Below are 14,769 nucleotides of genomic sequence, written 5' to 3'. Positions count from 1 at the left end.
AGCTGGATACAAGAAACATGTTGCACATACTAGTCTCTCAACCTGCTCCATCCTTAGAACTACACTGCAACACTCACCAGCTCCCTCTTTTCATACAGATTTTCTGCAAGTCCCATTAATTTTATATTTAGCATTTCACAGCAAGTTAGTTTCTACTTCCAAAGTGTCTAGACATAAGTTGTGTTGATACCCATGTCTTCCAGTGAGAGGCCAAGTTCCCATGACAGAGTTTGAATAAAACCAGTAAGTCCTACGCGAGAAAGCTGACACATTTCAGAATTTAAGAGCTTATTTTAATCCAAGATAAGGCAACTGTAAAGTCCAGTTCATAAAAGGGCAACTTGCTGCCAATAAGTCTTCATATGTACAGTGAACACAGTCAATCAGTGCAAGTTTCTAGTCAGTAGGGCTTCCCCATTGATTCCAACATTTTCTTTCTCTCTTCTGCTGAGGGCATCTCTGGCTTCACACCATTTCTTCTCCTTTGCATCATAATGTCATGCTGAAAATAGAAGACAGTGGCCATGAGAACACAGATCTCTCAGAAGTCTCTGCCTCCGAGCTCCGAATGAATAAGATTCTTTAACAGAAGTACTTTTTATATATCAAAAGCCAGATGCTGATAACTAAACATACTAGTATTTAACTGAAGATATCAGATAGTTTACCTTGCTGCTTCAGAAGACAGTGAAATTACAGTATTCCCATTACACTATGTCAGACTAATGCACAATTGTCTGTAAATAGTTTTTTGGTAGTTTGTGCAAGTATTTAAAGGCTAAGCTAAAAGACTCTTTTACTACTGTAGCATAAGGAAAGACAACAGCAGAGAACAGTTTAACTGCACATAGCTGCTCATGATACTTCTCTACCACAAGAGAAGGAAATAAGGACACCACCAAATACAAATGAACTCTTCCTAAGCTCTATTTTAGGTTAAAGTAAATGTGACCCAAACCAATGGAAAAACAGAAGAACTTATCTTACCTCAGGATTTTTTTCATTATATCCCTTTAAAACAGAACTTATTACTAGAAATATCTGACTCAAATTCAGAGGGAATCATATCGGGTACTGCAAGAACACTGACTCACAATTTAAGAGGGTAAACTTAGGAGAGCCAAGTACTTTGATGTGCATCTGCTTAAGTCTTCCAGCAACACATACAAAGACTGCCCAGGCCTGTAAGTCACCGTAAAAACAGCAGCAGTCAGCACCAGCTAAGTCTGAAGAGTTCAGAAAGGAGTGTGTCAGATGTGCTTAAAGCAAAGCATAGAGTAGAATTTAGAGAATCTACTGTACTTACCCAGAATTTTCTGCAGCTTTTGTACTTCAAAAAATAATCAGTACACATATCCTTGTTATAGTTGTTGTCATCCATACATTTTGCAGAGGCATCTGTTTCCTTTAACAGGGAAAACATACTTCAGAGCTGAGGGAAGTTACTGTACTCAGTGTCTAAAAATTCTACAAGTCCCACAATATCTGTGAAGATATGAGGCAGCTTCTCAGATAAAAAAATACTATCAAAGAGAGCAGGGGAACATCTATCACAAAGGATAATCAGTAATTCCAAGCAATGATTTCATTTAGAGATAACAGACATTAGTACTCTTTAAATATTAAGGATAGAGTCCACAGAACAGTTGTCTACAAAGATGATTGGTATAACCCACAAAAGTCTCTTAAAAATCAACCAAGCTTGTCTAACCAGGATTTCAGGCTCTGGTTTTAAGAACAGAAAATTAAAGAGATTGCTCTCCTGTTTATGAGGAATTGCTCATTATTTCACACTTACTATAATGGATGATATTCAGCTTTTCCCATCTTCAGACTCTTTAAGAAACTTTTTATGCAAAATGTCAATGCAAGAGTGCTATGCATTAAAAAAAATTCTCGAGAAATTGCATTATTTAACACTAAAACATACAAACAGAAATTCCAGTTTGATCATCTTACCGCTACACATGGATTTATATCATGGTCTCTAAGCTGTTGTGCATGCCTGGACATTCTAGACAGATACTCGTACCTTGGTGAGAAACAGAAAAGAAACAGGTTAAGTGTCTACTTCTGATAGTAACTCAGGATTAAGTCTGAACTTCAGCATGTAATAAAGGCCTTCCAATAACATACACAATTTGGTTGTCTTAAAAAAACCCAAACAAACCACCACCACCAAACTTCTTTTGCAAAATGTTACTTCAAAAGCACTAAGAGCAAGACAACTCAGGCAAGTTTAGCCTGTCACTGAGACTGCTTACTCCCTGATAAATTCCTGCAGAGAATAGAGCCACAGCAGTGACTCTCATACCAGCCTGTCATATTGTTGACAAAGTGACCATGTCTAGGAGAAACAGCTCCATAGAAGCTGTTCACAGCCAACACACCATAGACACCTCAATTAATAGTGGGGGGGAGCAACGTACAAGTAAACTTCTCCAGATTTGTGCCTACAGATCACATCTGTACCTTCACTGAGCCTTCCCAGGTGTAACAAGTGCCCAACCATCTCCCATGTCGCTGTATGAGCTATTTAACAGAAAAAGAAATGGTTTCACTGCAAAGAGGGACCAGACCCACTGCTTATGACAGCTCGAATCGCATTTTTCACCAGCTTAGTTTCACACTGACTCTAGGAACTGTAAGCTTGAGAGACACAGAGTTCAGTGCCAAGAACCTACACTGATCCAAGATGATGACATGAAGATGAACAGCAGACCCTCATTCCCATTACAACTTCCCATACATTGCCTCTGGCAAACATATGGCCATGCAGGTATTTGTTCCAAACAAATACTAAATCTAACCAAAAATAAATTAATGTTGACCAGATGACTGTTTGAGCCAATGCAAGCAGAAATACAGGACTGAGGAATAGAGCGCTCTTTTGCAGCAAATTAAAGTACAGCTGATGTAGGAAACTGTGAAAGAACATCCATGCTCAATCTTACTGGGTTTTTTTTTTCCCCCCTAAAAACATTACTGCTAATTCTAAAACTTAAACCTGTTTCTGTTCACATTAGAGATTGGTAACTGCAAGCCTACAGTAAAAAAATCTAGTTTTGCTTGATATCAGCAAACAAAAACCAAATACTGCTCTCAGTAGCTCATAGACAGAAAACAATGTTTTGGATGAAGGTTCTTCTTTGGGCGAGTGTAAGCTACTCAAGGTGAATAAGCCTTAGATTTTACATCCTGTGCAAGTATGCGCTCCTGGTGCTTGGAGTACTTTTTGCATTCCACATGATCCTTTTCTGCAAAAGGGCCTTTTAAAGAACAGCACCAGGAAACCCTTCCACTTTCTTTTGAGAACTAACCGTGTTCAAGTTAACTTTACAAGCTAGGCAAATAGTTGCTTTTTTTGTGGTTCCAAGAGGATTTTTGATCAGGTACTTCCAATTAAAATGGAAACACAAGCATGCAGAACAATAGCATCATCCCAGACTTCAAGGCGGGGGTGGGGGTGGTGTAAAAGAAAACAAAAGCAGCATATCACAATGCCTCATCTAAGTCAGTACCACAGACACAATGTTTTTAGAGGTTGGTTTGTGTCTGTGTTCTAACTCTGCATTTCACTGATATTAGAGATGTGAAGTACCACTTAAGCAGATATGCCTCAAGGTGGACTGTATGAGATGGACTTCAGCCTTACTCTTTCTCTGAAAGAGTATTCGGGAGTCATAGGATGTGTCATCATCAGTGTTCGTTATACAAACTGCAATTAACATTTTCAGTTTGATTACACTACCAAAGGCTGCAACCGTGCCCAGTTTAAGGAACAAGGCACACAATACATCAAATACCCACTTAATGAACCGGCAGTTCAGGTTCTCATGAAGCTGCTTAGTTCAGAGTAGACAAACGCTTAAGCGTACTTAGTACTACCAAAAAGGTCTGATAGCTCCTGCACGTGTTCCTCTCTCCCCCTCCCCGAAGCACTTCAGGATTGGAAACATTATCAGCTGAAAGGGCAGGCAGGTCACACCGAAACGCTGCTGTGTGATTGAACGAGCAGTTGGGCAGGAAGCGAGCTTTCCCCCCCCCCCGGTTTCTGCACATGCAGAGGCTTCCCTTCCTGCTTTCAGATTACAGGTCAGAGCCCAACCACAACCAAAGGCTTGTCTATTCCACAGTTCTTAATTATGCTTTAACACATTAACAGTTGTAAACTGTACCACAGAGAAATACATTTGCTGCTAGCACTCTTTAACCCTAGGGCTTTTTCAGTTCATAAAACCATCAGGATATTTTTCTATAGGCTCCCTCCCGTTGAAAACTGTTAGGTTTTGGTTCGGTTTTTTTTAAACGCATACATTCATACAAAATTGCCAATTACGCTGCAATACAGACCAGCTTATTAAACCTGAAACCCTGGAGTGAAGGCCGTACACAAAGCCTACGACTTTTGCCGCTCTTACAGCGGGACAAGCGGGGGGCGGGAGGAGGCAGCCGGCGGGCCCGGACGCCCGGTACCGCCGAGATGCCTTGCCCGCCTCAGCCTCCACGAAGAGGGCCGGGGGGGGGCAAGTCAGGTGCAGAGGGGGGGCCGGCCCACGCCGGTGAGACGCCGGCGCCCACCACCCAGCCCCTGCCTTCCCCCACCGGCGGGCGGACGGCCGGGACCGGAGGAGCCCCGCGCCCCCTTCCCCCCGCAGCCGCCGGCCCCTCTCCCCGCCGCGCGCGGGAACGGCCGTCGCTCCAACGGCCGCTGGTGCCCAACGGCCCGCGCGGCCCCGCGCGCAGCCTTCCCTCAGCACCACCTGCCGCCGGAGCGCGGTGCCCGGGCCCCGCCGCGCCGCAGCCCGCCGCCGGCGCCGGGCCCCCCGCGCCGTCGTCCCGGACAGGCAGGGCTCCCCCCAGCCTCGCGGGCGGGCGAAGGGCGAGCGAGCCTTCCCTCCGCCGGCGGCGGCGGCGGAGGGGAAGGGGAAAGCGGCGCCCGGCCGCAGGCACGGCCAGCGGGCGGGCAGCGCGGGTCGGCGGCGGCACTCACCTCCGTCCCCGGCCGTGTCCGCGGGAGCCCCGGGGCGGGAGGGGGCAGCCCGTCTCCAATTCGAAAGACGTCAGCGGCTCGGGCAGCCCGCTTAAGTACGGGCGCAGCCTACCCCGCTCCCGGCCTCGCGGCTCCCCCCGGCCCAGCGCCGCCGCCGCCCACGCCCCGGCGGCGCTGAGTGGCAAGGCCGGGCCGCCAATGGCGGCGGCGGCGGGCCCGCCCCGGCCTTGAGCGGCGCCTCCTTCCACCAACGGGGCGGGCGGCGCGGGCCGCAGGCGCCGGCGGCGGGGCGCGGCCGCGGCCCTGACTGACTGGGGGAGGCGTCCAACCCGCGGTGCGTGTGGGCGGCGGGCGGTGTGGGCGCGGCGTGTGCGGCAGGCTGGGCTGCACCGCAGCGCATACACTACAATGGCTGCTGGAAAGACGGGAAAGCAAACAATTTCCAGGCCCGCCGCGTCCAGCCCGAAATATGGGGAAAAAATTACAGAAAAATCGGAGAACACTGTAAAGGGTGGAAACGGGGCGCAGAGGGGATGCTGAGGCTCCCGCGGTGAGTCTGCTGCGGGTTTGGGGGGCAGGCGCCGGGGTTTAGCAGGGAAATATCAGGGTTATTTAAATTATGAAGGGGGAGGAGGAGAAGGAGGGGGGAGAGGAGAGAGGAGCAGCGAGCAGTGAGGAAAAGTTTGTGTTAACCATCCCTCCCTTCCATCCCTCTCCCCCCATCTCCCGCAGCCCCCCACCGCCCCGCGTCGGACCCCCCCGGAGGGGAAGAGCAGGGGAGGGGAGGCGAGGCGAGCGGTGCCCCCCCTTCCCCTCCCTCGCAGGGAGAAAGAGATGATTTTCAGAAAAAAACCTCTCTCAGGAGTTTCCTCCACTCCTCCCCTCCCTCCCCGCGGCGCTATGTTGGTTCGCGAGCGAGCGGGCGAGGCAGCGGTCTGCCCGGGGGACGGCAGGAGGGCGCGGGGTGCCCGCCGCCGACCCCCGCGGTGGGCCGGGGCCGGGGCCGCGGCGGCGGCGCGGGGCAGGGGCAGGGGCAGGAGCTGCGCGGCCGCCCCCTCCCCTCCTCGCCTCTCCGGAGCCTGTGCTGTGAATGCAGTGACAGCGGCGAGAGCGGCGAGAGGGAGCGGAAGACATTAGAGACCGCGGTGCCGAAAAATGAGGGAAAAAATTAATATAAATTCGCCCCCCGCCTCAAACGGGCCGAATTTCGCACAGAAATTTCCCCCGTGGGCCCGGCTACCCGTGGGGTGTCCCCCGGACCTGGCGGCCGCGTCTTTGGGGGGATCCGGAGGGACTTTGGGGCACTCGACCCCCCTTCCCCGTCGTTTTTTGGACAAAAGTTTTTTTTTTTTCGTAATAAAGAAACGAATTTGCCTGCTCTCCCCCTCCGAGTGGCCCAGAAGCTTTTCCCTTCCCCATCGGTGTGTGTTTAGAGAAAAGTGTGAACCCAAGTAAGTGCCGAGTGGTGTTGCATTGGGGAGGGGGGTTTGCTAACTGAAAGCAGGAGAGATCCGGAGAGAGAGAGAGAGCGAGCGAGCAGGGACAGCTTGTTGTCAGTATCATAAACAACCAAAATGGAGGGAGAACTGAGGCATATAACAAAATAAAAATCAGAAAAAAATGCCAAAAAATACCTAAAAATCGGGGCTGCTCCCCCTTTTCTTCCTCAAGGTAACAGAATAAAACCCGTGTCTTCCCGAGACCGTTTTAAGGTTTCAGGGAGCAAGGAGTTAATATTTATTATTTTTTTTTTGTTGATGAATTCTTTGGAAAGGCAAAAGCCTCTTATCACTCGCCACCAACAACGAGAAAACGTGAAAATCCCTTTCAGGAGAGAGAGGTAGGGGGAGATGATAGTGCAGAAAGTGCATAACTTGGGGGTAATGCGGAGTGATCCTAGATAAGATAAATGCTGTATGTGCTGCTTTATAACTTCCTTTTTTAATGCTTTTTTTGTGTGTTTGGGGGTATTTGGGAGATGGGGGCTCTTTTCTTTTCCTCTGTCTTTTTTTTTTTTCTTTTTTTTTTTTTTTTTTTTTTTTTTTTTTTTTTTTTTCGGACCGGAATGTAATGCCTTTGTAGTGTCACTTTCCTGATCTAATTAGGATGTGTGAGGCAAAGAGTAAACCTTTCCGGTTTATAAAGTGCATTTTCGTTGCCTTTGAATTTCAAGTTTTCCTGGTGGCTCCCTCCTCTATTTAAACTGGATTCTTCAGAGGAGTGTGGGGTTGAGGTAATGCTCCATAGGGAAAGCACAGAGGGCTCAGGGGCAGGGCACCTTTTCTGCGGGTGGTTGCTGATTTCCCTGGCATGTTCAGTTCACCTGTTTGTCTCCTACAAAGAATGTATTCTGCAGTCTCCTCGTTTTATTTATATAAAATAATGATGCCTCATCTCGCCTCACATTGAAGTTAATGCGAAAGTGCTGCTGATGTTGGTTCCACGTGGGATCAGGGACATAGCAGGGCATTTTAAAGAGACAGCTTCTCTTTTCCTAGGGTTATCATCACCTCTGCAGCACCTCTGCCTCTAGCAGAGGGATGGTTCGTTGTGGTTTTTTTTTTAATGGAAAGGTATTAAATCGGCCCTGGTCTGATAAATTAAGACAGGATAATAGGGGAAAGCGTGCAGATTCGTTTGGATCAAAGCAATTCTTTTGTGTGTAGCAGGTCTTCAGGAGAGTTTTCTTGGTGTGTTAATTAAAATGCTGTGTTTTGGAGAGCGTTTTTTGGAATGGGTGTTGCAGAAATGAAAGTCTCAGGTTGTTTAATATTAAAATCTAGTGCTGTTCTGCTAGCTATGAATTCCCAAGGATGAGACCTATGTGCATAGGGTAGATTTCACAGACATTTTGTAAAAGTTGTGAAGTGCATTATTTTTAGTTTGAATAAATTCAGTTTTGTTGAGGACATGAGAGTTTGTTGAAAAGTATTGTAGAGCTTGTTCTATACTTAAATCTTCTGAACAGTCCCAAAAGGTTTTGAAAATAGTGAAAATAACTGTAGGTTTTAATTGGCCAAAGTAGGGGCTTTTTACAAGTACACCTTAGCTGTGTAATTATAACATCACTTGGAAGAGTTGCCTCTGGCTGTGTTTAAAAAAAGAAAAATCATCCTAACTGTGGTCTAGTTTCATGTATATGTGTGCATGTGTGTGTGCGTGCATGCATGCTTTTAGCATGGGTTCTGGCTGATACAGTTTTTTTGCTTAATTTTTAACTTGTAAATGTTTAATGATGTGAAATGCTCTGCTTGTCGCTATTATCTCCTACGTATTTTAATTTTCAGTGAAATATCCTATTTAAAAAATCAGCATCACCTCTTAACATGGCAATTTGATATCTTTATGAGAAGTTGTGATGTTTCCTTTACATGTGCCTTGGTTTTGTAGTCTCTGTATTTAATTCTAGGTTAAAAATTGTATACAGGTACATGGTTCTCGAGAAGAAAGATGGAGTACTGAACCTGTAGGGAGGCTATTTCAGCAAATGTTTTGTTTGAACTTGTGGAAAGTTGAGTATCAGTTGTGATAGCCCTCTGTGTTGAATAGGATGTGTTGCAAACAATCTGTACCCTTTCTGCAATTGTGACCGAAGAAGCTGTTGTACAGTAGTTGTTGACTAGGATGGTCTTGTGGTTAGAGATTTTGGAAGAAATCTCAAAGTTTTCCAGTGACTCACAGTTGTGAAAATTAAATCACTTTACTCTTAGGCTAGAAAAAAAGGTTCATTAAGGAAGAAAGATAAATCAGTTTGTATAAAGGAATGAAATTGAGCACTTTTCCAAAACTGTCTTTTATGGTTTAGAGATCTCTTTTATAGTTAGCAAGCATTCATACTTCAAGGTTCCTTTCCAAATATTTCTTACGCTGATCTCTTCTTTTTATTGACCAAAGAAACATTATCCTGAAATGAATAGAAATTTGATAAATTAATAGCAGTGTACCATTGTTGGTATTTTTAACGTACCAGGCTAGATAGATAGTAGTAGATGTGCAGAACTAACTTTAATACTTTAATAAACTAGTTAATGGTACTGAGAACAAGATTTAAGAACTCTTCAGATACTGTGTCTGTGACCATCAGTATGAAGTGTTTAATGCATAACTACATTTTTACTTAATGAAGAGCTTCTAAATCATTAATATTGTAATGCTGAAAATAGGTATAGGCACTGGTAATAAGAACATGAAAGAAGCACATGTTGTGGAGTATCATTCTTGACTTACAGTTATGTATTCGAGAGTAAATTCAGTGTATCCACCATAGTACAAAATTCAGGACATAGGGAGGAGGAAGAGGAAAGGGTGTTCTCACAGAATTTGATAGTCTTCTAAACTGGGTTTAATTTTAAGGTATAATTCATATGGTGATAATAATAGCAGAAGATAAACATTGTTTAGGATTGTTTTTTACAAACTTACTTTCTTTTTGTAGAAAACTGAATTCTTCTTACAGGGATGATGTGGTGTTTAATAAAAATATAAGTAACTTTCAAAGCTTCCTTACTTCTAAGAGTTAAGATAATCTTCTCTATTATATGTTGCTCTGATTCTGTATATGATTCAGTATTATTTTTTCAAGATTTTCTTAAATTAAAACACCTGAGGAAACAAATACTGTAGGCTGTTGTTGGTAAAATTACCCTAGGTTTTTTTAGGCAAACGGGGGGGGCTGTAAATGTATTAAAATCCTTCTTAGACACTTATCAATCCTATTAAATAATGTTTAAAAAAGTTAATAACGACAGTATTCTACAAAGGTACAGCAAATACAGGAATCTAAATTGACGTGCATTCAACTTTTCTTGAATACTTAGTTCAAGTCTGTCTCTTGGTGTGCAATTTTCATTTAGTAATTGTCCTGAAAAATGAGTTTCCCAATATAGAACTTCGAGATTTAAATGAAGAAACTTTTTAAAGGTTTGTGTAATTCTAAAAGCCACTGTATACAAAGCACAGCCACTTCTAATGGTCGTCCATCTCTGCAGCTAGTCAATCAAAATGGTGCCCTTAACTCTCCCCCTTTTTAGGGTAGTGCATGTGTTTTAAAATTAATGGGTTAAAGAGGGCACTGCTTATGTTCTAAATAAATCACTGTTTGTAATTGTTCAAGGTTATTTTGTTAAAAGAGATGTTTTACTTCAGAGCCTAAAACACAAATTTTTAAAGTTTGTATCTATAACCTTTTATATCTTTAAAACCAGTTTTTGTCAGCAAATACCTTTTGGGAGGGTTCTTGAACAAGTTTATCTATTTACCAAGTTTATCTGTTTACCAAGGGGAGATACTCTGGAAAATGTGAAATACATTAGAGCAATTACACCATTCTCAAGTCAGTGTAGAGTTAAAAGGAGCTAGCAGCCACCACCACTGAAGTGATAGGGCACTTGCTTTCAAGGAGATGTTCTCCAAGTATTTGCTACTAGTGAGGCTTTAGCTTGCATTGCTTTTGGAAGAAATGTGCAGTATCAATCCACTGAACCATTAAGCATCTTTAACCAATTACCAGATGTTTAGGTAGCCTTAAAAAACTATTTAAAAATAATTCAAATATTAGAACAAAGTAACATTTTTTTATTAATCAAATGTAAAATGTTTAAATTTCTGAAGTGTAGGGGATTTTTTTTTGCATTTATCTGAGCATTTTGATAATAGAGAGTTGTATATTCTTCCTGCTAATCAAAAAATCACATCTAGAATTTAATTAAATTTATATTGATTTTTAAATTGTGCAAACTTGTAACTTGAATGTAAAGCATAGAATAACTCAGTATAATCACTTATACAGCTGCCTATATTTTATTTTTAATTTTTCAAGGAATATAGTGACCCTTTATCTGAAATTGAATAGATTGCAGTTACTAATGCATTTTAAATGAACAGTTGTCCACCAAGCATCAAATGTGAAAAATTTTAATTGTACACAAGTTATGAAAACCTAATATTGAACAGAACTGGTCACCATTACTGCAAGTTCAGTTTTACTTTTCTTTAGATTGGCTTGTTAAAGTATTTTTTGTCTGCTTCAGTATCAGTGTTCACCTGTTATTGTCTCATCTTAGAAGGACGAATTAGCAGAAATTAATAGAATTAGAGGAGGGTTTTAAATTTTTTACAAGATGTAACCTGCTTTTAAAAACAGTTACGTGATAATAGTTATAAAGGATGGGGCCTTCTCATAGGATATATTAAAATTGTTAATATTTAAATGGACCCTGCATTTCTTGTAAACAGTTACTGTAGGATCACGGCATTAAAATTAACCACTGTACATAGCAGGGTTTTGAGGTGACTGCATAAGTCGTACTTGACAGTGAAGAGTGGGAAAGCTTATATAGTAATTCTCATGTTGAAGGAATAAATCAGTTTCCATTACAGCCTTCTTTGTAATAACTTCTGTCCCTTTTGTAATTCACTGTCTGTCCAGAGTGTAGAGATACCTTTTCAAATACATTAAAATACATGGCCAGAGTGATGGGCTATTTTATGCATGCCCAACCCCTGATAGACTTACAAGGGGGCACAAAGAGAGTAGAAGATGGCCCAGTGTGCCTGATTTTTTTTGTTGTTTGTTTGTTTAAAGGAAAGGAAAGAGGGGAAAAAACCCAGGGGTGAACTAGTATAAAACCAAAAAGTGAGATAGATAAAAGAAAATGAATGTAGACAAGTGTGGCTGTAATAGACAGAACAGTAACTCAAAACTCCAAAGTAAAATAGCTCAAATCAGCTTTGAGAAGTCAAATGGGAATCAGGAAAGTAAAACCTAGAATTGCCATTATATGCAATGTATAGGAACTTGGAAATATGCAAAAAGTGTCTGTTACAGTAAACTGAATTGCTATAATCTTCTTTTGCACTTAATGTGCTAAATTACTTTCTCAAAGGAGAATATCCCTAGAAATCAGATTAGAAAGTGTTTAAAGGGAATTATTTGTCAAAGTTATTTTTTTACTAAAGTTAGGATAACTAATAATAATCTCTTCCATATTGCTGTAAATAGTACTTTATTTGATTTCATTTAACCATGCAGGTTGTACACAGACTTACTTACGTATTGTACAGGTACTTTAACTGGTAGCCTGACATTGTATATCACTAACTTTCACCCTAAAAGCTTTTCTTCATGGTTGTGGGTCACATTACACTTCAGAGACAGCCAAATCTGAAGTATTTCTCATGAAGTAAGATGTAGATGGTTGATTTGTCATATGCATGTTTACTGTGAGTTGCCAGGTAATCAAAAAGCAAGGAGAATGTCAGAAAACCTAACCTTCCCTCTTCATTTATTGAGTATGTATTTGTATACTACAGGGTATCAGATTTACTAGTGCATGAGTTCCCTAGAAAACCCTGCAAATCATCTGATTCTGAATTAATGAGATCTCATTACACTAAATGTTTGAACAGCAGAAAGACCCTGTGTATGCAAATCAGATTTTACTGTCCCAAGTGCTTGTCACTTCTAATAAAACTGTTTATTGTGTGGTATATGTATTTATCATGAATGTTACATTTATATGTAATATAGATACACATACACACATATTTTAAGGAAACATCTGGCTGTTTAGGGAGAAGGTCATGTCTTTTGAATCAGTTGTGATATAGGGATATTTTTTTTTAAAAGAGACCTTTTTGAAGAAAAGGCAGAAAGAGAGATCCTGGCAGCTTACTATTAAATTTCAATCAAGCCTGTATAGTTAGTAATAAAACATTTACAAGTTTGTAAATGTTAAGTTTCTTCAAACTCTTACTGTCATGTGTGGAATTTTCATTTATACCAATTGTTCATTTACTACAGCTGCCTACATGCAAGGCTTAATAATAATACTGTATTTATCACATGGAAGTATAGATACAATATAAATATGCAAAAGTAGAAATTGCCTACAACTGTTCTTATGTTTTCGTAAGATGATACACTAAAAAAGCGTAAATTTATGGTGTTAGCTACCTGTTATCAGTTACTGGTGCTCTTCCCCTCACAAGTACTTTAAGAAGAGTGAGTATTAAACTAAAATAAAACAAACATAAAATCCTGTCAGCATTTTGTGCTCTCTTTAAAAGCTAAACATAGACATTGTTCAAGCTTATTTTGTTCACTGGAAGTTATTGTGGTCAATACACACATGATTTGTTTCATCTAGGACACTAGGAAACAGTGAACCACATAACTTAGAGAAGAGCTTAGACATAGCTGATCACAAAACATGCCAGTTAATTTGAATCTGTAGATTTTTTTTTTTTTCCTTCTGTGACTTGACAGTTTTCATTAATTCCTTTGAATACTGGGATTGTGTTTAGACTATACGACTTCTAATTGTACCCCAGCACAAACATATAGCTTATGGCTATATTTTAATCAGTTTCAGAAAAAGTAATAAAAATATTATTGCATCTGTCAAAGGATGGTGTTGCTACATGCTATTTTAAACGGTGTTTAAGTACAGTTATAAGCATACCAGTACAATGAAATCAGCTCTATTCCTAAACAACAAAGTTACATTATTTGTTACTTAAAAAGTTAACCAAGAATCATAATATGTTAATTATCCTAATTATTCAGGCTGGTTTTAGTATGTGTTGAAATTGCTTTAAAAAGTGTATATGAAATATTTATATCAAACTCGTTTAATTTCTCATTACTTGTAAAATGTAATGTTTTCCCAGTTGTAATTTTAAAGGGTTTTTGTTTTAGCTGTACAAGTGTATCCTTTTCTTTTGGATACACTCTTTTCTGAACCCAGCAGTTCTTTCATTTATTTAAAACTCCTTCATTCTCTCAGAATGAATTTGTGTCACATTAAGTGTTGATATTGATCATTTTTGTACTACAAAAATTGTGCTGAGGAGTACTGTGGAATTAACTTGTGCTGATGATTCTACAAGTATAAAAATTGAGTGTAGAGTAACATGGGAAACTTAGTCATAATGGTATTTGGATGATGGGAATAATCCCAAACTGGATGAATGTTAAACTAGCCTATGAGAAAAAGATGTCAGGTTTTGTCAGCCTTTTAGTATTAATCACATATGTGGTGTCACTGTTCCTCATAAGAAACACTCAAACACACTCCTAGCATCCATTGCTGTAGAAGGCAAACAGAAATCTAGATTACGCTTTCGGAAATTATAAACTATGAAATAAGTTTCGTGGAAAAAACCCTGGTCTTAGAGGTCTCCCCTGTAGTATAATATTATTTTACTTTTGAAAACTTGACCACTTCAGAATATTTGAGAACAAGTAAGTTAAGTCCATCTTGAGTAATACATTTCGGTTTCTAGTACAGTTTTTATCTATGCATCATGTAAAACAAACTTCTTACTCTTCATTATACTTAAATATTTGTACTGAAAGAAAAGTGCATTTAAGCAGTTTTTTAATGCATTGATAACTTGTTGATTTGACTGGAGTAGAAAGGTGCTTTAGTTTGGGGAGGTTGAATATGTACTATTATTTTCTGGTTTTCTGTAGTTTGCCTAATAAAAATACTGAACATAAAATGAGACTGGATCTTTGCTCAAGCCTTGAGTGAAAAGGGAGGTGTGGTCAGGAAGGGGCTCTGATGACTTAAATTACTGCCCCTCAGTCTCTCAAAATTATTTAAATCGTATGAATTTGTGATTTCAGTCACACAGTAATGTTGCAACCTCAAAACCGATAATATATTCAGTTATCTCGAGATGAACTCCACCATTCTTCATTAGGCAGATTCGGTTCCCTAAAGGTTTTATCTGAATAAGTGCTTGAGTATTGTGCTGTTTGTTCTGGTTTT

The 14,769-nt window shown here is 40.9% G+C and overlaps 2 protein-coding genes across 2 annotated transcripts in view; one reads left to right on the top strand and one right to left on the bottom strand.

Moving 5' to 3' along the window:
- Window positions 1-271: 271 nt before the first annotated feature.
- Window positions 272-5,158, bottom strand: CHCHD7 (coiled-coil-helix-coiled-coil-helix domain containing 7). Its single transcript, XM_049825277.1, has 4 exons — window positions 4,994-5,158; window positions 1,960-2,032; window positions 1,307-1,405; window positions 272-502 (listed from the first exon to the last, which is right to left on the bottom strand). Exons 2-4 carry the CDS (start codon window positions 2,011-2,013, stop codon window positions 401-403), a joined length of 255 nt encoding a protein of 84 aa, XP_049681234.1. The 5' UTR covers window positions 2,014-2,032; window positions 4,994-5,158; the 3' UTR covers window positions 272-400.
- Window positions 5,159-5,371: 213 nt separating this feature from the next.
- PLAG1 (PLAG1 zinc finger) overlaps window positions 5,372-14,769 on the top strand; it is a 55,628-nt gene continuing 46,230 nt past the window's right edge. Inside the window, exon 1 of the mRNA XM_049825749.1 lies at window positions 5,372-5,543. The gene's annotated coding sequence lies outside the window, so the exon portion shown is untranslated. The remainder of the gene's footprint in view (window positions 5,544-14,769) is intronic.

The sequence above is a fragment of the Accipiter gentilis genome, chromosome 2 (assembly GCF_929443795.1).
Source record: "Accipiter gentilis chromosome 2, bAccGen1.1, whole genome shotgun sequence".
In the NCBI taxonomy this organism is placed as follows: Eukaryota; Metazoa; Chordata; class Aves; order Accipitriformes; family Accipitridae; genus Astur; species Astur gentilis.
Note: the sequence above shows the minus strand (reverse complement) of the source record. Positions and strands in the feature narration are given on the sequence as shown.